This window comes from Pomacea canaliculata, linkage group LG1 (assembly GCF_003073045.1).
Source record: "Pomacea canaliculata isolate SZHN2017 linkage group LG1, ASM307304v1, whole genome shotgun sequence".
Classification (NCBI taxonomy): Eukaryota; Metazoa; Mollusca; class Gastropoda; order Architaenioglossa; family Ampullariidae; genus Pomacea; species Pomacea canaliculata.
Genome location: NC_037590.1, coordinates 29,609,264 through 29,633,515, shown reverse-complemented (window position 1 = coordinate 29,633,515; position 24,252 = coordinate 29,609,264). Strand labels below are relative to the sequence as shown.

The 24,252-nt window shown below is 37.3% G+C and overlaps 2 protein-coding genes across 2 annotated transcripts in view; one reads left to right on the top strand and one right to left on the bottom strand.

The window, feature by feature from the left end:
* The window catches only part of LOC112563321 (rap guanine nucleotide exchange factor 6-like), a 62,727-nt gene extending 54,070 nt beyond the window's left edge, over nucleotides 1-8,657 (bottom strand). The window contains 4 exon segments of the mRNA XM_025237205.1: nucleotides 6,152-6,235; nucleotides 6,429-6,556; nucleotides 6,853-7,366; nucleotides 8,500-8,657. Coding sequence (XP_025092990.1) covers nucleotides 6,152-6,235; nucleotides 6,429-6,556; nucleotides 6,853-6,918 — 278 coding nt within the window. The 5' untranslated portion in view covers nucleotides 6,919-7,366; nucleotides 8,500-8,657.
* On the top strand, nucleotides 5,305-23,547 carry LOC112563324 (H(+)/Cl(-) exchange transporter 7-like). Its single transcript, XM_025237222.1, has 25 exons — nucleotides 5,305-5,401; nucleotides 9,625-9,745; nucleotides 9,985-10,098; nucleotides 11,920-11,985; nucleotides 12,369-12,501; nucleotides 12,675-12,784; nucleotides 13,229-13,372; nucleotides 13,708-13,791; nucleotides 14,113-14,271; nucleotides 14,475-14,585; nucleotides 14,909-14,963; nucleotides 15,057-15,117; nucleotides 15,549-15,687; nucleotides 16,107-16,200; nucleotides 17,111-17,280; nucleotides 17,457-17,508; nucleotides 17,875-18,017; nucleotides 18,513-18,601; nucleotides 18,737-18,860; nucleotides 19,488-19,568; nucleotides 20,178-20,270; nucleotides 20,429-20,512; nucleotides 20,828-20,908; nucleotides 21,177-21,286; nucleotides 21,983-23,547. Exons 1-25 carry the CDS (start codon nucleotides 5,385-5,387, stop codon nucleotides 21,987-21,989), a joined length of 2,442 nt encoding a protein of 813 aa, XP_025093007.1. The 5' UTR covers nucleotides 5,305-5,384; the 3' UTR covers nucleotides 21,990-23,547.
* Nucleotides 23,548-24,252: the final 705 nt, after the last annotated feature.

The window sequence follows — 24,252 nt, the reverse complement described above, 5'->3', positions numbered from 1 at the left end:
GCCCCGTAATCCGCTGGCGTTCCACAATCGGTTCCAGCGCGCGCGATATTTGCTGCGTCGGAGGGTCGCTGTCTCTTGTCGCCGGCACTGTCCACTGGACACGACTGGCCTTCAGCACGCTCGGACCACAAATCTGCGTGCGCAGTGGCGGGGCGCTCAGCTAGTTACCAGGCTGGGTGAACACTTTTCATGTCTTCACCCGCAGACGGTGCTGCTGAGTCAAGGTGGGACAGGGCTTTGATTTGTTTGTTTGTTGTTGTTTTTAGCCATGAACACAACCGGGCAGCGTTGTGCCACACCGAATGCAACTGGTTGTTTCTGATTATCTGCCTCGCTGTTGGCGCGAATAAAGTTCGGGAATGGAAGTACATACAGGTATAATAAGTATATGCTCATAACTGATCTTTGATTAACGGAATAACAGGATCGGAGGAGTGATTAGAGCAACAGCTGTTGACCCGGCTGTGGAGTGGGTTCCTAACTGTACAGAGGAGGAGGAGAGAAGGTAAAGCACCACCCTCACACCTCACTACCTGACGAGCAAGACAACGTTTACAACTTTTTTTTTTTTTTTTTTTTTGGAGGGGGAAGGAACAGATACGTTTCTTCACACCGATGCCACACGTTTAAACAAGCGTCACGGTCTGCTGCCGCGTGTTAAACAGCTGCAGCCTGGGATTCCATGCACCGACCCCTTGCCCAGCATGGCCGAACTGGCAGGCTGATATCAAGATTGCTCTTCCACAATGTACCTCTTCAGGCGTAAAGGCCTGTCTGAGCTGCCAGCGATTATCCGAACCCGAGTTCATGTTGTGTGTGACACACACACACGAGTCTACCATCTATCTTCAACAACCTACAACCTTCCCCTCCCGCTTCCAACAGTTCTAAATTATGAAGGTTTATCCATCCCTAGTTTATGAGGAACTTCAGACCTGAAGTAAAATTTTCCTGCAACATCCTCTCGTACCTTCATGCATATTAATGCACAGCAGACACATAATTTATTTGACTGCCACAGCACAGCTGATGGTTTGACTTTAATTTTCACTGGATAGCTGATTTCTCCAGCCAGTACTTAGAAGATGATGAGTCGGACCCTTCCCATGTAATAAAGGTTGTCAGATTTCAACCCTCCCAAGTCACTCCTCCCCCCTGTTGTGAACACATGTGTTCACCATTCCCACTGGATTCCTAAACCCTGAACAGAAAAGCTATTACTGGTCTGGTATGCAGTAGAGCAATGTTTTCACGCCACAATATCCCGTTCTTTTCGGAAGCATACCAAAGTGAAACTTATCCTTACCTAGAGCTCCGTTCTCCAGAAGTTACCAAAAAAAAAAAAAAATCTCAAGCAACAGGTTTAACCAAAGGCACAAACACTTACTTTTATGTGTGCTAACGACTAACAGATGTTTATAGTGAACCACCAGTAACCCCCTTCCCCAACAAATAGCGCAAAAATTTCCTCCTCCAATGTCTGCATCAGATTTAAACAATTTTCAACAAAGCTTGACAAGAAGGTTCACCTCATATTCTGCACCAAAATCACCGAAAAAATACTTTGCTGTGTCTTCATTTGATACGTTGATTTAACCAGCGTACGCAGTGTTCCAGACCGTGATAACTGTGGCGATGAAAATAACCTTAAGTTTGATCGACAGACCACTGGATTACCAACAGCATACCTTGAAGAAAACTGTACCCTGGTTTCTGACAGCTTCCTTATTCTGCACTCTAGAAACTAAAAAATCTGCCACAAGGTGTAAATTATCGCTTTAAAAAAAAATAAGACCAGGAGAGAGTGCGGTGTATGTTTGATGGTCCAGTGGGCTGACGTTCACCAGACTGACGTCGCCTGTCTTCTGTGTAGTTTCAAATCCAGCTGCATGCTACAGCATTACAGGCTGATACTTGCAAACAAAAATTATCTTTTACTCTCAATTCTCTCATAGTGATACATGAAAATGATGATACATAAAAATACAAACAAATGGCTCTGAGAGTAGCAAAGAAAAATACTTTCCACTCTCGCCCCAAACCAAAATGTAATAAAATCTCCATCCACTGTTTTAATATTTAGAATATAAGACACTGTACAAACACAAAATACACCACCATCTTGAATAAAAATTCAAACATATAAACTTCTAAGCCCTCCTACCCCACCACACCACTGTTTGTAAACTAGAATGTTCACAACAATTTGGAATTTATCGGGCATGGAACTGCTTCACTTTCTGAAGTAGTTTATAGTTTTGACATTGAAAGAGAGCCTCATCACGTGGCTGCACCTGGACATATGCACTGCTGCATAAACTGGCTGCGATACTAAGTTCATCATCTCAGCCCCCTGCATTGTTACATAATGTGTGTTAATGTCATGGGTCAGTGATCATGTACTCGTCTTTAAAGACAGCACACCTGGTAGGGTGCTGCAGGAGGTTTACACCTACTACCACCTCCACCCGCCGCCGATATGCAGCACACAGCAGTAACGGCTGGGGTCGGTACAAGAAGCACTGAGAATACCAGCATCAAGGGTGCCCTCCTGGCAACAATGCTGTCCGTTACCGAGATCGCTCAGCCAATGTTGTGTGGTGCGCAGGATGGCGCTGAGAACACGCAAACTTCTGCGACAGAAGCGCACTCACGTAACGGTCGTCCGTGCGGACACGGGGTCAGGGGGGAAGGAAAGGGTGTCGCGGGACAAGCGAACTGGTGATAAGGGGAGAAGAATGGGGCGGGGGGTAAAGACAAAAAGCGTCCAAAAGCGAACTCACCAGTGCATGACGGTCCACGTCTCCGCCACTTCCTCTCGGAAAACTCCGACCTCTCTCACAGTCCAAGACTCGGTGGCCTGTCTGCCGCCGAACGGCACCGCCGGGCCCATAGCGCCATCCGCCCATCCTCCACCACCCCCTCCGCCCGGGGCTGCGTGCTGATTCATTCCGCCTGGAACTCTCCCCTCTCTCTAACCAGGGTGCCTGTGGTTTCTCCCTCCAGCGATTGTTCGCTTGTTGCGCTGCCAAAACGCACCGCAGATAGCAACTGAAAATAGCTGCTGCACACACCACGCCGCCTTCCTCAAGTGCGGCCTAACGAGTCGCCCCGGTGTCCGTTCTCGCTTCACGCGTGCGTACCACAAGTTGATTCTTCACAACCACAGCTGTCAGAACCAGTATTTATTTCACAGTAGAGTGCAAAATTGGTCCTAGAAGATCACAACTGCCACGGTCAGTCCTCGAGTCACGCTAGGGTACTGGAAAGAGATCACCGATGTCGCGATTAATACTAGATTCATGTTGGAACTGGTTCTAGACTATCAAAGCTGCCCCCGATCAGAACATATTCCAGACTTTTACACAGCTGTCACGATCAGATCTCGCTTCCAGATGGCGAACAGAACTGGTTCAAGACGATCACAGCTGACACGATCAGTTCTTGCTCCATGCTTGCATACGCAATCAGTTCTAGACCATCAGCTATCGGTTCAGACTCGCGTCAGTTAGGGCTGTAACTATCAGATCTTGGTTTGGACTCGGAGATCACAGCTGCTAGTTCTCGCTTTGCAATGGTGAACAAAACTGATTCAAGATGACGATAAGCTGTCACGATCATTTATCGCTTCAAGCTAACATATACAAGTAGTTCAAGACAATCACAGGCCGCGATTAATAAAACCGATTTCAAGAATAGAAACAAACGTCCGTCCACTGCATGTTGCAACAAGGATGGCGCACAGCGCTTGTAGAACACCATTTAAAGACCACCACTTACACACTTCCCTATTCCCTTGTGCTCAGCCGCCAGGCATGAAATGATAACCACGTTCTTTTCCTTCCGTCATTTGAAAAGACTGTTGTAAGCATCCCGTATTCAGCTGACGCAAACACAAGCTCAAACGACATCGAAAAAGTCTTGATACTGTCTTCAAACAAACAAAAATCACATGAGAGGCCCAATAAGTGCGTATAAATGTGACCGAAGTGCAATCACTATCGTCATAGTGGCATCAGTAGAAAATTTCTTAACATCACAGCTCTGACAAGATGTTTATTCTGAAACCATTATTGCTCTCGCTCTGCCGACTGTCAAAGATCAAGTGGGAAAAACTGTAGGAGAAAAGAGCCGCAAGGCGCTCAGCGATTCCTCGCAACATCCTCCTGTGTGCCAGCGTCATCATACGCCCAGCCGCTCGCAGGATATTCACTTCATCCTGTTTCATGTGTGTGAAGAGTTATCTTTGCTGAAAGCTGTGTTACCCAGACGGCTACCACTCTGGTCCGAACACTCGCCTCCCGTTTCAAGAAACGCAATATGTTCTTCCACAAAAGTGACCAGCCCCTCCATTCCCGTCACACCCCTTTCACCCACTACATAAGTTCATCGTTGCCACACGCTGCATCCTCCCTCGGCCCCCCCCCCCCAAAAAAAAAAAAAAAAAACACCACCACTAGCTCCTAAGCCAGGGATATCTTAATGCAAATTCTATGCTACTCTGACCTGTTAGTAACTAAAAAGCTACATGTACAGAGCCGATACTCAAATTACAAAAGCGGACAAAATCGTTTTGCAGAGTTATGTTTGCTCTCTTGCCAGTGTTGGTGCTATGATACCCAACCTGGCATAAAATGTAAATGGCAGCGCAGCTCACAAAATGTCAGTTAGCAAGTGGATAAGCGGCTGACTCCTGCACCTCTCACCCTTTTGCTGGGCATCTGGTATTTCACAGTTCACACATAAGGTCTAGCAAGCCCCAAGTGGGATGCAGTTAAGCCTGGTGCTGTGCAGGCCAATAACATATACACATAGATATTTGTGCATGGCTAAGAAAGTGTGCAACTGAAGGTTAAAATTAAAGGGTAATTTATAATTCAGCTTCTCACTAAACTGTATGATGCATAGCCAAACAAGATCAACATAAAACCACAAAGAAATATTTGTAGATGTTCCCACAGACTACAGTGTACACAAATACATCAAATCATGCCACAGAGGCATGAGTAAATGAACTGACATTTTGTTTTCAGAAGTTCCTAGTTAAACTGCTAATACGATCAGAATATTATCCAAAGGATCATTGTTTGTCTAACAACAGACCATTTAGCAAAAAATAAAACAAATAAAATGAAGAAGTTAAGGAGCAAAGATATAATACACGCATGGAGAACATAGCAAAACTCCATGATGGACCCTTCTCTTGCCTCTCTACCATTCTAAAGCTGACAAATGATACTGAAGCCATGATGCACTACTGATTACATTCCCTGATAATTACAAAGCCATTAAACATGAGAAGAGGTTGTTCAAGGGAAATAATACCGGAAACAAAAACTTACTTCCTTGTTCAACATTACCAACAACCATTTACGCTAATCCTCATGTCTAGGAAGACTGTGTAAGTAGAAAACATACAACTTTGTCTGTATAATGCCTTAATGTCTGATCCCATTGATATGCCAGTACATTCACTTCAATCTGCAATTAAATCTGCTTACACCATATTAAATCAAACAAATTCTAGAACGAGCTATTTTCAGCTGAGATATACAATGCATTTTGCATTGTAACAAGTGACAAATTCAAGGTGTTCAGCCTCATTTTCAGAGCACCTATTTTGAATCCTTTACAATTGCTAGCAACATTTTAAAGTGCACAAACTTTAAGGGATATCAAGAGCAGTCACATAAAAAGTTTCTTAAAAAGCCATGAAATATCTTATTAGCATTGCTAGATTTATGCAACATAAAACAATTAAAAACCAACAATGGCCACTAAATGTTAACTCCACTTCAATTTTTTAAATTAAAAAACCCATAATGCCATAATGCATATGTATAAACCATCACTATAAAATGTCTTCAATATGGTTGTATAAACACAATTAAATTATAGCTATGAAGATGTTTGCATTTGCAGGTGCAAATTGTAAAGGAAGAGTTAAATTTCTTTACAATGATATTTAGCTGATTAATTTTGTGTGCATAAGATTTGTGTAACGTAGACAGCAAAAAAGACATGCAGGAAAGGAAACAGAAAAGGAAAATGGGCAGAAGTATAAGGAAGCACATTAGAAATAGAAGGCTTTGCTGGTCATGTCTTTATGACAAAATGTGAGGAACAGAAAAAAAAAAAAACAACAACTGACCTGCTACGAGGAAGAAACATTGAGCCTTCAATAAACACCGATCCCGATAGTAATATGTACCAGCAGGAAGCCAGCTCTCCTTGACTGCAGCAAACAAAGAAATATATTTTTGCATGTGTATACATAAACATATGTGTACATCTCCATCCCAATCGCACGACTTCAGGGTATACTGATGTCAGATAAAAATCATTATCTTATTACTAGTATCATATTACACTGCATTAAAATTCAGTTAAGTTTTTTCGCTCACACCTACCTTTGACGAAATGCTTACCAGTAAATAATGTCATTTGCATCATGGTGCACGTAACGGGCAGTCTTACACAAGGCTCTCAGAGCTGGTTCTCGGAGGCTGGCAAGAGCCTCCATGCCATGTAGAAAGGCAAAGATGAGACTCAAGTCCTGTGAGAATGTGATGCAACATAAAAACACTCACTATATTAATGCAATTTTTGCACAAATGTCTATATTTTATAAGGCACATTTGTATAATAAAGATATTATCTGAGAGTGTAGACATTTTTTCACTACTGTCAAGCATCCTATTTTTTACAATTTTATCCCTAGGCAATCATTCCATAAATATAATAAAACTAACTTCAATCATACAATTAAAGTTAAAGCAGTAAACACATCAACTCTCAGGCTCACAATACTGATATCACTTAAGCACAAGAACATTAAATTCAAAACCTTACCTGCTCTGCCCGCTGTTGAGGCTCTTTCTTCAGACATTCTATAAATTTGCACTCCTCTGCAGACATATTGATTTAAATAGCAGCTGATAATAACCCAGTTCTGTTTCTGCACTGCAGTGAAAAAATGTCTGGTATCCACATCTGGACACCCAATCCAAAATATAATTGCTTACTTCCTCAATCTCCACAGAACTGTACACAGATACACACTCTGCTTTTAGAGCCACATAAAAGCAACTTTTAGACCATACAGTTTATGCATTTCATTTTGTCAATGTTTCTCTTCCGTGTTCACTGTAGACACTTGATTGAGTTGGTCCAAGAAATCGGTTTAATACAAGCAACTCATGCAGCTTCATTTCTTTTGTCTAGTCCTGCAGAAAAGTATGTTTATGTTTTTTCTTGAGTCAAGTTGTATCACCATAGCCAGAACTTGCAGGCTGCTTGATAATGATGATTTTCTTTGCAGCCATTTTCTCAACATTTAACCACTCTGACAACTTCCAATGAATGACTGAAATGAACAAACAAAACTCTTTGAAGCCTTTCACTATATAAATAAGATCAGAATATATAAGCATTAAAAAAACTGTCAGTTGCAAGATGTTTATAGTATATACTTCAAACTTAGTTTTCAGTAGTTATAGACAGCATAAGAATAAATAATTTTTCACTGCAAATTATTCTTTTCTGCCAAATAGTTGGTCAAGTCAAAGAAGTTTAGTTAACGCAATTCATTCTCTTCTATACTCTGAAAATCATTGCAAGATTCAGTCTAAAAGGTTATAACCAAACCAGTAACTTTTTGCTCCAGTCAACTGCCAAAACCACAAGGTTAAGGTGCCATTGCTAGTATAAATGAAAGCTCAGCAGTCTTGTATGTACACTCAACTTTGGAGTGGTCATCGGTTTAACTCTAGCTGGAATGTTTCCTCCAGCAGTGTAGCACTAAAAGGTAGATAAAGAAAGTAAAAGGAGGGGTTTGGTGCTCCCCCTTCCACATGCCATGCCCTGAGCATGGTGCACCACTAACAGCTCACTGCCTGTTCGACCATTAAGTTTTTTTGTACTGTACTAGGATTATGTTACACCCATGTGGAACCGATGTGAAACTGATATATATTTGCTAATCTTTTAGCCAAATACAGCAGTAAGAATAGAATACATTCCTTAAAATCTTCAAAACTTTTAAATTAAAAAAAAATGAGGGATGCAGAACCCTATGTCAGTTTTACACACAAAAAAAAGTACGTGCTTTCCTCGGTATTTAGCTGAAAACAAAGGGTAATGAAATTATAGATGCTTTCGTATCAGTATACACATATACTTTTAGTAATCTAGCACTAATATCAGATGGAAAGGGGGCTGACATTCACAGTAGTTGACTTGATAGTGCTGGTGCACGAAGACTGGTCTGTGGGACCTCACTGTCTTCTTCAACAGTTTCTACAAATATCTGAACTACCGCTTTTATATTTTTCTTTGTTCAATCAGAAGTTTCTTTTCTGAAGGCAAACATTCTTAAAATCCTTTGGGATCTGATAGATGTGACCACCTAATAAAACAACCTATCAGTCTCACTGAGGTTGAGACTGAATGAAGCGTGTACTACATCGAGTGATCAAAGCCAATATACAAAACACTTACCTTAGCTGAAAATTGTACAGAATTCAAAAAAAAATATGATCTAAAAAAATCACACTGTTTTGTTAATCGTTTCCATTAGGAAAAGACTATCCCCGATTACTTGAATTATAGGTGTTCCCAGATAAGTCGGTCGCCATCATGTTTACTCTCAGAACGAGGCACATCGCAATCTGCTCGCTGATTGGTCCAGGCTTTCGTATCCCGAAAGAATGTTACAATTTTGTTTTTGTTCTTTTTTAATTTAGAGTGTTCAAATGCCATGTAAAGTTTGATTCTCATTTTGAATCTCAAGATTATTCAATTAGTTCTATTTTAAAAAATAAATTATTACGAAACATGCAGTGAGACTGACAGAAAGATAAGGGTACATCACCGTACTGTAGGTGCTTGCATTCTGTCTAGGCTCCCCTTGCTACTCTATTTGAAAGCCTTTCACAATTCTAAGTGAAACTATTCGTATTAACTAAGAAGAAAGGAGTAAAATAAATAATAATATCCTTTATTTGATATACTTAATAATGTATCATATTTATTAAGAATAAAAAGAATTAGTAATGATTGTCCCCTAATTTTTTCAGGTCGTTTGGGAGTAGGGTGTTGGGGATCTCATTTTTTCTCGGGGCCAGCTTTTATGTAAGGGCAGTGCTCATCTCTTCTCCTTACTTTCCGCAATCTTCTGTGGTATCAGATACTTATCCCCGCTATAGTACATCGGCTCAAGGAAGTTTGCTGTGCTACACGGACATCGATTTGGCGCGCCAGTTAGCACTCGTGTATCCGCTTCCCTTGTGGCTATAATAACCCATTCCGGAAAAACTAATAGTAATCTGTTATCATGGGACAAGAAGAAATAAGCATGCATATCATAGGTCTAGGCTTTTTGCTGTTTTCTGTTTTACACCACGTTATACCGCAGTAATAGATTCAACATGACAATGAAAAGGGTTATATATATGTGAGTTAGACCAGGTCACGAGCAATTAATATGTGTAATATGCAAACATTACAAAAATGTTAAAATACAGATTAAAAATCCATGACGGAGATGATCGTCTATTCTGATTAGTTTTATTTAATGACACTTAACATATACATTTGCTCGTGTTTGGGTTTCCTTCCGACCAGCCATGAACTGGGCGTGTACCGAGTGTGCACGAACCCTCTTCCAAGGCCGTTAACTCACGTGACAACAACAATGGCGGAGACTAGCAGCGAAAGAGAGCATCTTCTTGCAAGCGAAATTGGGGTAACTTTGTTTTTTATATGCCCCTCATACTTTTATTCTTAAACAGTGAATTATAATAGGGAGATCGCTTTTTCAAGTTTGGTCATAATTTATGTAAGTTTTTTTTTAATTTCCTTATCGGATCTGTTTTCTTTCAGTCAGTCCTACCCACCCTCCCTTTATTTGCAAGAAGAGTATGTATAGTCTGAATAGTCTTTGTTCCCAACAAAGTTCAGCTATTAACTGTTTGAAAATTTCAGTCAACAAATGCATCAGAGGACGACTTAAGTGACAGCTTGAAAGATCGCCATCCTAATAACATCAGTATCGAGCATACTGTAGACCCAGAACGCTTCCTGTCAACAAAATACGAGGTAAGTTTAAATTTACTTAAAATTATTTTAGTTTTAGTGCATTCCTCGAGTTATTCGAGTGCATTCCTCGTGTTATTCCTCGAGGAACACAGGACCTCAACAACACCTTGCCAGCGGACCCGATTTTGGGCAGCCCCACCTCAGTTGGACCCATAAGGTTCCGACGTTCTTTTCTTCGCTTTCTTCTTTTATAAGTCTGCTTTGGTCTCCCAACTCTCCTCTTCCCCTGAGGATTCCAGGGCAATGGTGTCAGCTGATTCGCGCAGCCCCATTTGTGCATTGTCTTAGCTAGCGGCATTCTGGTTGGCTCTTTTCCACAAGCTGCTGATGGAGATCTGTTCAGGCCATCTTATTCCCAGAATATATGGCGTTGGCATCACTTGCTAAAGGTCTAGAGCTTGTTGATAGTGTTTGTCACCCTCCAGGTTTCAGAACCATACAGTAGGACTGCTTTCACGTTGGTGTTGAAGATGCAGATCTTACTGCAGAAGGATAAAGCTTGGGAGCTCCAGATGGGCCATAGGCTGTTGAAAGTATTCCTGGCCTTGTTGATGTGGCTTTTGATGTCATCATCTGCTCCACCATCCTTGTTGACAATGCTCTACAGATACACGAAGTGATCTGTTTCCAGGATATTCCCAAAGTTGGATTGGGAGTTCCTGTTTGTTGTTGATTCTCATCGCTTCACTCTTCTTTCTTCTTTCTGTTGACCTTAAGCCAGTCTTCTCTGCTTCATCTGCAAGCTTCCTGAGTTTGGTTTGTGCATGCTGCTGCCAATGAGATAGGAGACTAATGTCATCTGCAAATTCCAAATCCTCTAGCTGTTTAGCGAAGGTCCACTGGATAACCGGTGTTGTTGTCTTGGGTCATCTTGTGCATAATCCAGTCTATGACCATCAGGAAGATTGTCGGTGATAAAATGTAACTTTGTCTTATGCCACTCTTCATTACAAAAGGTTTAGTGAGTTTGCTGTTGTGGATAACTTGGCAGGATGAGTCTTCGTACAACCCCTGGATAATGCTTATGAGCTTCAGAGGAATACCATAGTGGATCAATAGCCTCCAGAATGTCTATGCTGTCGAATGCCTTCTCGAAGTCCACAAAAGTTATAAAAAGGGAGCTAAAATTATTTTATAGTGTTCTAATTATTAAATGGAGAAAAAGATATGGGGAAAAAAGAAAATAGCAAATATCTAGAGTTAAAAATAGTAAGCTCTAAATGCTATCTGAAAACATGGAAATAATTTCCATTATTTACTCAGAGTTTAATCGGTATAATGAGCTATAGACAGTCGCTTAAAAAATAACCTGGACTGTAAGTGAAAACAAAATGCATGTATCAATGAAAGAGATGTTCATAATAGATAATAAAGATGAAAGCGACTGGTCAAGTCTGTATATTTTATGAACACTTACACTTTAATGTAATCAGAATGCTATTATTTATGTAGTTTTTTAATGTTGGTTTATACATTGTGTATCAGTAAAATTATGAATGGGATCAAGAGAGGAAGAAATTTTGCTTTGTTGGTTTCATTTAAATTGTCTACTGTATCTAAGCAAAACCATATCAGTGGTGTAGGAAGATGCTCGGCTTTTGGGGGGAAAGGGGCAAACTCTATACTGGCAGTGAGTGAAACGACATTCATTTTTTTTATTACCCTCTCCCTCTTCCTACACCTCTGCATATTTAATATTGTGGACTACTGTCATAACAAAAGGTTTAGGTACATTATTTGTCTGCCTGTTTTAAAAACTAAAGCCAAATTGAAGATTTTTTAATTTATCATTACTTCATTTTCTTGGTTTTCTTTGTCTAGAGCCTGGACTATGACATTACAGAAAACATTGTTCATCTTCGAGAAGAGAAGAAGCAAACATACAAGGTGAATTTTGATGCCAAAGTCTATATTTTTAAGTTTGCTATATTTCTGACTCGTGAAATTAAAAATCCAGTGTTCTCTATGAGAAGACATGAACCACAGTTTAGATTTTAAGTCTTACTGTTCTGAAAATAATGTAATTTTTCTACAGAAGTGGTCTTAGTTCATATTTTTGTATTTTATCTCATTGCAGACAGTGCTTAGGATAGCTATGTGGGTTTTTTTTTTTAATTATTTTGCATGTCTCAGGCTTTCATTAAAATTTTAAAGTACTTTTTTTATATAATTATTCACTTCTCAAATAGTCGATATTGTAAAGAAGAAAATTAGTGATAAACTGACGTACGTGTGTATATGTGTGCTTATGCACTTTTTTTGATGCACAGGATGTCGCGAAGATGCAAGCAGTACGCTGGGTTGTTTCTTTAATGATTGGCGTGTTAACAGGACTTGTTGCATCATTTATCGACTTTTCTGTAGAGACTATCTCTGCTTTTAAGTACTCCACAATCAAACAGTGTATCCTTTGAATATTTGAAGATTATTAAAACACGAAAACTAATTTCTTATGAGATATCAGGCTGAGATAACAAAGTTTTGAAAATTTCATGGCATTGCCTAATTTTTTAAAGAAATACTATAGTTTGTAGGATGTGTACTGAGTAAAATGATACCACCCTTGACTAACATAGATGTGGACAAATGCATTGAAGAAGATTGTATCTACATCCCAATGATGATATGGCTTGCATACAATGCTTTATTTTGCCTGATTGCCAGTTGTCTTGTAGTTTTTATTGAGGTGAGTATTACTCTTTCTTGCTTTAGTGCTTATTCATTATATTGTCACAGTTTCATATGTGTATATTATTTTTAACATTCTTTAATATATTTCAATAGGTCTTGTTTAGTTTTTTCCCCTCAATACAGCTTGGGGCAGCTTTAGAACAGGATTCAGGAAGGCAAGAATATAAGATCAAAGTTAGATTTTGGTCCAGAATGGTCAATAGAGTGCCCATGATTATTTTCCATTAAACCATTAGACTATAACAAATAAATCACTTTCGGACAACTGGTCACCGTTTTTACATTTATGTTTCATGATCCTTTTCTTTCTTTAGTTTTCATTTTTAAGCCACGCAAGGGTGTGTAGTATTGTAGGGAGGTAAAGGAGTCAAAGTTACTGACATGCAGAGCACAAGATCAATAAGTTTGATGCATCATGAATGGTGTTTTTTTTTTTCAGCCATGTGCAGCAGGGAGTGGAATCCCACAGATAAAGTGCTTTTTGAATGGAGTTAAGATCCCTCATGTTGTGCGGTTCAAAACTTTGGTGTGCAAAGTTATTGGTGTTACATGTGCAGTCAGTGGAGGACTAGCAGTTGGGAAGGTGTGTATAGTTATTTTTTACTGTCTTTTAATATCTGAACTAGTGGACTGCAAAATTTTGTTGTAATGAAGGCTTTTGAAGGTTTTATTCCTGCATGAATACTTCCCATCTGTTCTCAAGGTACATGTCTAAAAATATCACCATGCACAGATTTTCGGAAGTAGTATTGCGTACTGATATTACGCAATATAAGGTAAAAATTTAACAACTTGAAATGAGTGCATTTTGGCAGGATTTTTTTTTTCGGCAATATGCTTGATCTTGCTTTCTTTATTTTTCTCAGGTGCAATAATTTATTTTCACAAACTTGAAACAGTTTTCTTATTAAATTGCAGGAGGGTCCCATGATTCATTCAGGTGCTGTGGTGGCAGCAGGTATTTCGCAAGGGCGGTCTACAAGTCTAGGACTAGACTTAAAGGTAAGATTTTAAAAGTGAAAATAGCTGTTTAAGATAATATATTCTCTCTCTGTTGCCATGAAGACTTACATAGATTTCACAGTCAAATATAAGCATGCTGTGAAAAAATTGCTTTTTTGGAAAGGCGTCTTTTAATTTTTCACCATTATTTTTACATTTGTGGGAAATATTGCTTGTTCCAAAGCCAAAACACTAGGCAGGTTTTGGGCACTTAAGAGCCAGTTCAACACCATCTCTAAAAGCTTGCAAATTTTCAGATCTGTACTATGAAATTTGCAACTATTGTCTGAAGAATCCTTTCATTTTTTTCCTGTTTTACAGATCTTTGAGTACTTCAGGACTGATACAGAGAAACGGGACTTTGTATCAGGAGGTGCTGCAGCAGGTGTTGCTGCTGCTTTTGGTGCTCCTGTTGGTGGTGTACTTTTCAGCTTAGAAGAAGGAGCATCCTTCTGGAATCAAGCACTGACATGGAGAATTGTATTAAACATTTTTTCGTTTGTTTGCCTCTTCCTCTCTCTCTCTCCCTAACTCTCTATGGGTGTATGTGTGTATGTGGGAGCACATTTTTCCTCATGGGGCTTATTATTTTTACCCAAATAAAATATAAAATAATGAAAGTCATAACAAAATTTTTGCATTTATCATTTGTACAAAGTTGTTTATTGTTTGTCTATTTTCAGTTTTTCACATCAATGATTTCCACCTTCACACTAAATATCATGAACAGCTATATCAAACATCGCCCGTGGGATCTCTCTTATCCTGGTCTCATAAACTTTGGATCCTTTAATGTAAATAGTGTGAAACAATTTTAACTGACACTTTATGTGTATGTTCAGTCTACCAATTTTAGTTTTTGTATGATTTTCATTATACTATATGCTGTTCAAAGGTATAATGAATATATTATAAATATATTTTATAATGCAGATTGCAAATTTAATTTTGCTTGTAGTGTTTGTTATGAATTCTGTTCTGCAAAGATAATTTATATGTATAAGAAAAGTATTGATATTGTCCAAATCTTACTTGAAAGCTTTGAATGATCTTCAATGTATAAAATAGTTTCTCTCAAGAACAAGTAATTTTATTCATTTATTTTGTTTGTCTGCAGGCATTGACATATTCAGGATTTGAACTACCAATTTTTGTTGTTATGGGTGCCTTAGGTAAGGCTATTTTTTTTTAAGTACCTCAGTTTTGTTGTACAGTTGGTCGCTTGATTTGTGAAAGACAACTATAAGGCCTTATTTTTTTCCCAGGTGGCATTCTTGGTGCACTCTTCAATTTCATTAACCACAAGCTTACACTCTTCCGACTTAGGTAAGTACTTAGACTTTACATAAATGTTACACATTTAATTTAAAAATTCATTGAGACATGAATTGTATTTAAATCAACAGATTTAATTTTTCAACAAGAAAAATGGTGAAAATATAAAATAGCAGCTTTTGGTACAAGAACCTGTCTTTTGATATAATGAGGCTATTTCAAATTTAGCAGATAGAATTTTAAAAATTTAGTATTAACTTCCCAGGACACTTTATCCCAGCTGCTTTTTGTAGAATTCAGACTTTTGTATGCATCATAAAACTTAAGCAATAAAATAATAATGTAGGAATAATGGGAAAAAAAACAGTAATCAGAGAGATGGAGAATAAAGGTAATGGAAGATATTTTCTCTCATTTTCTTTTTATAATGCCTATTTTTTTTATTCCAACTGTATTTTCACAAATATTACACTTTTCAACAGGTACATGTATTATAAAGGGGCACAGGTGATAGAACCTGTTGTGGTCTCCATTATGACTGCAACTTTTGGGTTCATGTCAATTTACATCAACAATGATTGCAAACCAAACAGTGAAACCACTGAAGAGATGCGTGTACAGGTACAAATCTTTTGTTTACTGATGAGGCATATTGTAGTGAAAATAAAATGTGTTTTAGTCGCAGAAGGATTGGGTGATAGCTATTGAGTGTGGTCCAATGTCAGAAAGTTGTCCTATCTAATCATTTTCCATGCTTTAAGCCTACTGGAAATGCTGGTAGACTTCAACGCTATTATTTATCAGCAGCCATGAGCAGTATACATAGTATGAATATTAGAAAGGTTCTCATTACAGCTTTGTGAAAGGCCAGATATTATTGTCCCTGATAACATAAAGTCCTCTTTGTGGTGAAATATTGCCACAGACCGAATCTTCTCGTAAGTCGTGTATCATTTCCATATTAATATTACAGTTGAGCAAGTATTAGGAAATTTGGTTATAATGCTAAAATATTGAACGTTTATTTTTTTTTTTTGCAGTTCTTCTGTGATGATGGCTTTTATAGTTCCTCAACAAACCTCTTTTTCGACACACCAGAGTCAAGCGTGAAAGCCCTTTTCCATGCAGTAGCAGGTGGGACAAGGATTAACTCTCTTAGCATGATGAGCCATGAACGTGGCCCTATTCATATGACCTAAGGAAAGCTCATTTGTTAGTTGACCCAGATAAAACCCACCAATCAGAAAGTTTCTATTTTCAGGTTTCTTCCTTCAGTTTTTGAGCCATTTTTAATCTGTTCTGAGTGATTTTGGGATTTTTCTTGAAAGAATGAATGACGCGTTGAATTATCACACTGAAGATGAGTCTGTTATTGACAGCACCTCTTTCAACAATTTTGAAGATATTTGTGCTGGTTTGTTTGCTGCTGTTTGATGGAAATAGGTTTTTGCCAATGTTGTCAATGAAGGCATGTAGCCCACATGGATGTGTTGATTTTTGTTTGAATAGTTAACTGTGAATTTTCTTGGATTGTTGCTGTCACCAAAGTGATAGGCAATTTTCACTACTTTTATTGCAACGTTCAATCTTTCCCCTTTTCAAAAATGTATAGGTTTTTTGGTCTAATGTTTACCTGAGAGCAGCAATAATAAAAAACAAACATGGCCCACTGTCGTCTTCACAGTCTTCAGTTATTAGCCAGTCTTTGTAATACTTATACTTTTATGTAGTGTTAAGAGGGTTAAAGCTGGTCGCAAGAAACAGGCCTATTCTCATCCTCCTTTTTCTTTTCTTGAGCATAGTATCACTAGAGTAGAAATGGAGATAAATGGAACTAACAAATTATCCGAGTTATTAAAAAAATGACAGTGCACTTTAATAAATTAATGACTCAAAGTAAAAGAGATTTATCTTTGGTTTAGTTGTTGGTATGATGATTTTTTTTAAAAACTATGTTGAAACATGCAGGGAACAAATATATGGTGTCATGCCGAAATGTTTTAATCTGACATGCATTCATGCTGCTATTTCAACTTAATTTCAGGATCCTTTAATGTCTCCACTCTAGCTTCATACACAGCTGGCTATTTCTTCCTGGCATGTTGGACTTATGGACTAAGTGTTCCCAGTGGTCTTTTTATTCCAAGTTTGCTGATTGGTGCAGGCTGGGGTAGACTTGTAGGCATCGGAGTGGCTGCTATCTTTCCTGATCAGGTGAAATGTGCATCCGATTGCTAGAAGTTGTCATGTATTAAATAGTAAAGAAAATTGATTTTAAGACTGGATTAACAAGAAGGTTCTGGATATTAATACTAAAATTTGTAACAGAAGGATGTCATCAGCATTTGAACTGGAAGCATTAGTATTGGCAATGCATTCTGCATTTGCAGGAATGGGCAGACCCTGGAAAATATGCCCTCATAGGAGCAGCTGCACAGTTAGGTAAGTGAAAGTGGAAATGCGTTTTAATTCTTCCATACATATATATGTTTATTATAGGTTATTTTTTTTTCTTCAACAAATAGTCTTGAGCGATGCTTTTAATTTGTGTGCTCTTGATTGTGGATGTACATGCATGCGTGAATGGGGTGGTATCCTACATTACAACTATCTTTAGGTAAAAAAAGAGTGTAGAGTTTGAATATTTCACTTTGCGACTTTCATTTATAGAAAGGATGCTCAAAACATGATTTAAAGCATTAAATTATGGGGATTTTTGAGCAGGTAAAATTCTAAAATAAATTACTTTTTAAATTGGGTCAACCAAAAAATTATTTTGTTTTGTTTTTTTATTATTACTTTTAAAAGGTGGCATAGTGCGAATGACTATCAGCCTCACTGTCATCATTGTCGAAGCGACTGGAAATGTCACACTTGGCCTTCCCATCATGCTTGCTCTCATCACAGCTAAATGGTTCGGGGACTGGGTTGGCACAAAGCTTGGATGTGGGGTCTGTTTCCTTATGTTCTTGAAACCATGGTGATCATTTAAATTTGAGCAAAAAATTAAAATAGGCTTATGTTTTCTTTTCCTTTCCAACCTTGTCCTTAAGTTGTCTTGAGTATGTTATATATTACCAAAAATATGTACAGAAGAAAATTAAGAAAATTATTATCAAGCAGCTACATTTATCTTGCAGAATTGTCAAACTAATGTAATGTTTTTAATAAATGCCAGAATCTGGAACAGTTAACAAGGATGTTGATTCCTTGTGGTTGTCACTCTGAGAGTTCTAACTGACTACAGATCTGAAGCCAAAAAATTGGTTATTTTGTAAAATAGTTTTTCTAGCAGACATTCAACATGCATTAGACGATATGAAGTCTGGTTAAAGACATAAGAAAGGAAAGTAGACAAATATCCCACCCTTATTTCATGTCTAATTTTGTGACCTGAATCCTTTTATAATGTTATTTACTTCAGTCTTCTTAATTTTTGTTTACAGGAGGGTATCTATGATATGCACATTCATCTTCAAAGCGTACCTGTTCTTGGTTGGGAACCTCCAAATCTATCTTCCAACATCAATGCCAGGTGTGTCATAAGAAAGCATCGTCATTTCTGTAAAAAGGTTCATCTCTAGGTGTGGTAGGGATTAGGTCAGTCAGCCTTTTTAGAAAGCAAGAGTGGTGTATGACTTGTTACATTTTCTTGATTTATTCTGTGCAGAGAGGTGATGAGTCATCCAGTAACTGTGCTTCACATCAAAGAAAAAGTGGGAGACATTGTTGACTTGCTAAAGAAAGAAGTTCACAATGGCTTCCCAGTTGTAGATAATCTTGAGAGCCCTCAGGTATATTGTTAATTCTCTGTCATTTTCTAACAGTTGTGAAACGAATTATGTTTGTGTATGCTTGCACATGTGCAAGAAAGAGTTTGTTGAACGCTAGTTACTTTAATGAAGTGTCAGGCATGAAATGTGACCAGCTGATCTTTTGGCTTAAGCTGGCATTTTTTTTAACATCTACTAGGGTGAAAGTTTGACTGTTGCTAGATTTCAACTTTTCAGGGTTACCAAAACTGGAATGCTAAATGATTACAGAAATTCTGAAAAATATTTTCATGTGGGGATGTTATCTAGTACAGTCAAAGATGAAATAGAATTTTTAGAGTAAATATTCTTTCTTCAAGACTTCTGATTATTTTAAATTGCATGTCTTGGTTTCCCAGACATTACTTCTCTCTCATTTTTAGGTTTTTAAAATTTTGCAGCTTTCATGCAGATACTTGTACAAGTGGTCTGTAGGGTAGCCATTGGTACTTCGTTTGTTATGCAGTTTTGTTACTTAAAATAAAGAAAACTTACCAAAAAATTTTGTTTTATTTAATAAATTCTTTAACATTTAATGTCTGTTTCTGAGCAGAGTATACTTGTAAATATGTATATGATTTCTAGTATATAAATGGTTTTATTGTGCAGTTATCAGGTTCTCATAGAACATTTGGACGATTTAGGGGCACCATCCTCCGGCACCAACTTATTGTTCTCTTGAAACTCAAGGTATGCGACCAGTGTTGATTCTCTCTTCCAACATTAATTGCTCCTAGTTTTGGTTTTGAGATGAACATTCCCAAGAAAGAGTGTGGGCATGACACTGCTGTTTACAGAACTTTTCCACTCAAAATAACAAACCCATCATAAAAGAAAGTACAATTCAGGCAATAATTTTTTTTAAAAACAGAATTAGTTCCCTAAAACCTGATGACATTTGTTTGGTGTAGCAAATTCTAGATGCATTTCAGCAAAGATTAAGACCTGCTAGGAGGCAATATATCTAACTTGTCAATAGTCATGAAAATTTCAAAAATGAGAGAAAAAGGTTATTACAGGAAGCAGATGGTCATGACCTTTCAAGCTCAGTCTCATAAACCCTTTTTTAGACATTACATATTTCCATTTCTTTTTTTAAAATATTTTTCTACGTATGTAAAATGTATTAAGTGAAACACTAGATGCTATAGGACTTGTCATGGTCCACACAAATTGACTTTCTCATTAATATTTATTTATTATTATTAAGTGTTAAGACAGTATTGACATGCTATGCAAACAGATATTTGATAGAAAACACATAAAAATGACAAATATGTTTGCAATTTATTGTCATAGGTGTGGGAAGAAAATTCAGACTTTATTAAGCTGCAGAGTAGGCTCCAAATGTCAGATTTCCGTGACAATTATCCTCGTTATCCTCCCATCCATGTGAGTTGCATTTTTTTATTCTTTTCTTTTTTAGTTTTATTGGGTTTTAAACATGTAGCTAGAAGTTATACTTTTATAAAATGATACTTAAATGTTGGTGACTATACAGCATTTGGCAGATTGAATAACACAATGCATCTGTGATTTTTTGACTGTAGCACATCAGTATTTCACCTATTGAGAGAAACTATACCCTCAACCTTGAGCCATTCATGAATACTGCTCCATACACAGTGTCAGAGGTGAGACATAATATTTATTTCATTTATCTGCATATTATGACACACATAGAGGAAGGTAAATGAGTATTTTAGATTGGACACATGCCATTTTTCTCCAATTATAATGTCAACAAGTTTCAAATGTTGCACTTGTGAACATTAAATATCAAAACATTTATATTAGACAATGCACAAAATGTAAGATAAAGTGTAAATTGCATCTGAACCTGCTGAACAAAAAAATGGGACTGTAGATAAGATCACTAAATGTGCATAGTGTTTCAGATGATGTTACCAGAATGTTTCGAATTGTTGTGTACTTTGGTATTTGTGCAGATGGCATCATTACCCAGGATATTTCGTTTATTCAGGGGCCTTGGCCTCAGACACTTAGTAGTTGTAGATATTAATAACAGAGTGAGTATGTTTCAAAATAATTCTGGATTGTTTGACATATCAATAAATTTCGTGGGAAGGGTATATTTAAAAGGTTCACTTTCAGTTTTCTTGATTAGATTGTGTGATTAATAGTTCACAGAATCATATTTGGTAACTTTGTATCAGTCTCATAAAGCAAGATTGTAAAAGAATTGGTACACATCATTTTTATTGGCCAGTTGCTGTTGGACATACTGTGCAGGAAAGTAAACCTAAGGAAGATGTGATGTTTACATTTTGAAACCAGGTAATTGGGATGGTGACACGCAAAGATCTTGCACGATACAAAGTAACAAGACATAACGGAGAGACGAAAGTGGAGGAACTGCTTATTTCCCATGGTGTCTTGACAAAAGCGTGAGTGCTTCTCCCTTCATTCGCCCCACCCCACTTTCACTTTCTCTCAGTCTTTTGTGTACCCCGATACACCCCTTTTCTATGAGCTTCACTAGCTTCCAGCATACGAGGAACAGGAAAGAAACAAATAACACATGAACTATAAAAGAATAAACAACCTTACTCAATGAAGAATAAAATCAAATACAGAAAACACAAAGAGGAACCAAATAGCAAGAACAAGAGCTGAGTGTAACATGATATTTCAAAAGGAAGGATGTGAAAAAGGACTAGCATTATGGGAAAGGGTGTTAGGAGTAATGTTTACGTAAGAGTAAGGTGACCAGACGTTTCTGGGGCGAAAGCGGGACACGTGCCGATGATGGTGTCGTCATCGTCAAAGAATGCCGAAAAAAGTTATTTTTAAAGACATCCGTGACATTTGATGGACTTCCAGAAAGCGGGACATTGGGCGTTCCGCCCGATGAGCAGGCGGGACACGAGGTCAAAAGCGGGACATCTGGTCACCTTATTAAGAGGTTCGTTTTTGGTGCACATTTAAAGGATTCAGTAGTTGATGAAGGAAGTGAATAAATAAGAAAATATCTCACTGACACATGAGAAATTTTTGTGAATCATTTTTTTTTGTCACTTTTCATTTCTTTTCCTAATAAAACGAGATAAGAGGTGTGTGCTATTTTTTTTTTTCGTTTTCAGAACATGAATGTCATCAAGAATTCAGCAATGCAAACATGGCATCTATATGCATTGTTGATGCTTGTCACTGGCACAGTACAGAAGGTAATCTATGCAAAATATATATATATATTTTTAATTACCACAGATTTGTTTGGATTTTAGTAATTCTTAGGGCTCAATCTGTAGAGAAGGCACATATCTATTACCAGGGTACGCATGATTTTGCAGAAGAGACACTAACAGTTAGATGCCTTTCCTGGAAATGTTTTAGCACATTATACTTTGTTTTTTAATGTCCAGAAACTTTGTTTAAAGTACTTTAATTTTATTCAGTTTACTTCTTCATTTTTTCCTTATAAGTTTTCCTTTAGTGTGGCAACTCTGAATAGTAGTCATTACCATGTTGACGCAATATTTTTTTTTTACTTTTTTTTACTCTGAAGGATGCATTCTTGAATGCAACGATATGGGTGATGTCCATGGATATAAATGTGTTGATGAAATGTACAGATTTTCATATAGTTCTAAATTTGTGATTGCATCAATCATGATAGCTATGAATGTAAATGATATGTACAATGCATTTAATAAACTTTAAGATTAAGTGTACCTTTTGTAAAGTGCATTTTTTGTTGTAGTATCTTCTCTCCACATCTTCCTATTGTTCAGTATGTGATTTTTGTTCAGGGTTCAATTTTGAATACAAAATGTACCTGGCATTTTGTGGTCTTGAAAGAACTGAATTTATAAACCCAGAAACTCAGAAACTAATTTTAAGTGTTTGTACTTGCACAGCTGAATATAAATCTACTGCATCTGACATCTCTCAAAAGGTCTATAACTTTAAAAAGTAGTGAAACAGTGCTTTTTCAACAGACTTTTCCAGAATGTTAGCATATCTTTTGTTTCTATGCTACTTTACTAACTTTAATTTTATCATGTAATTCAATAGACTGAAATTGATTGATGAACTACAACAGTTTATTATGAAAAACTATTGTAGAAACTGAGCATGCTGAACAGAGTTGATTTTATATTCACTTTCTGTATTTTTGCTGTTTGTTTGTGTCTCATCAGAACAATTTGTATAAAGATTTCATTTAATGGGCAATGCAATAGCTTTTGTACAGCATGACTTTATTTTCTCTGTTTCAAGATACAGTACAAAATTTGTCTCCTTAGACTAGCCTGCGGTATTATGCTACTATTAAGTTTCTTAAAACCTTAAAATTGTTGAACATCCAGTGGTGCATGTTGTTGCTAGGTGTTTGGATGTATTTCAAATAAACACATGAGTTTTTCATTTTCACATTGTGCCAATGTAAAAAGTGTTTTATTACAATTCAATGGTTTTATAACTTATGTGTTCCTAACTTGTATTAACTATCAGTGTGAATATCAGCATTTCATTTGTACACATTATTGTCATTTTTAATTCAATTTGCATTTTATTTGCTTTAAGCATTTGATCATTTTACCATTTGACAGGCTTTAACTATTGGGTACCTTGTCTCAAATATATAACATTCCACATTCCCTTTGCAATCTAAAGTCGCGTCCAAAATAAAATTATTTTATATTTATTTTTGTTTAATGATTGTGTGTGCGTGCGGGCTAATGGTACATAGGTGCATAGATAGCATGGCATGTAGCAGCAATTGCAAGCATGTAACTGAGTGATTGTCAAAAAAGTGGTGGTGATCATAAAGATCACAAGTACCTCATGTAATGTCTCTTGGCAAATAAATTCTTAGCTTCCATGTAAACCACCTAACTCATGTTCTTGTCATTCCAAATGCCTTAAGAATACAGTTTATTGTAGCAACAAGAAAAAAAGGTACTCATTATTGCCAAGGTTGATTTCTTGAACTCTTCCAACTGTCATTTTTAAGTCAACTTTAATTTGAATCAAGTTTATTAATGCCACCTACGTGGGCCAATCTTGGTGTGTTTCCTGGGACGGCAGTCTGCAGCAATCATCAGAAAGTGGCTAATTGCTTTGCTGTGATATAGCTTAATAGTTGCTGGCTCGATGTAAAACACCATGCAGTCCCGGCCCCGTTCCCGTAATACGAGTCTTTATAGCACTAGCTAATCCGAGATTACCATATCTTTCATACTGAGTACAAACATTTAAATCTGGACCTTAATCTTGAAAAGTTTAAAACAATGGTGTGTGTCTAGACACTAAAAGAATGTTTAACTACAAAAATTCAATCTATCATTATAACTACCGTAAAATTTGGCTAGGTCACGTCAGAAAGGGAAGGGGGCGGTCGATTCGGTAT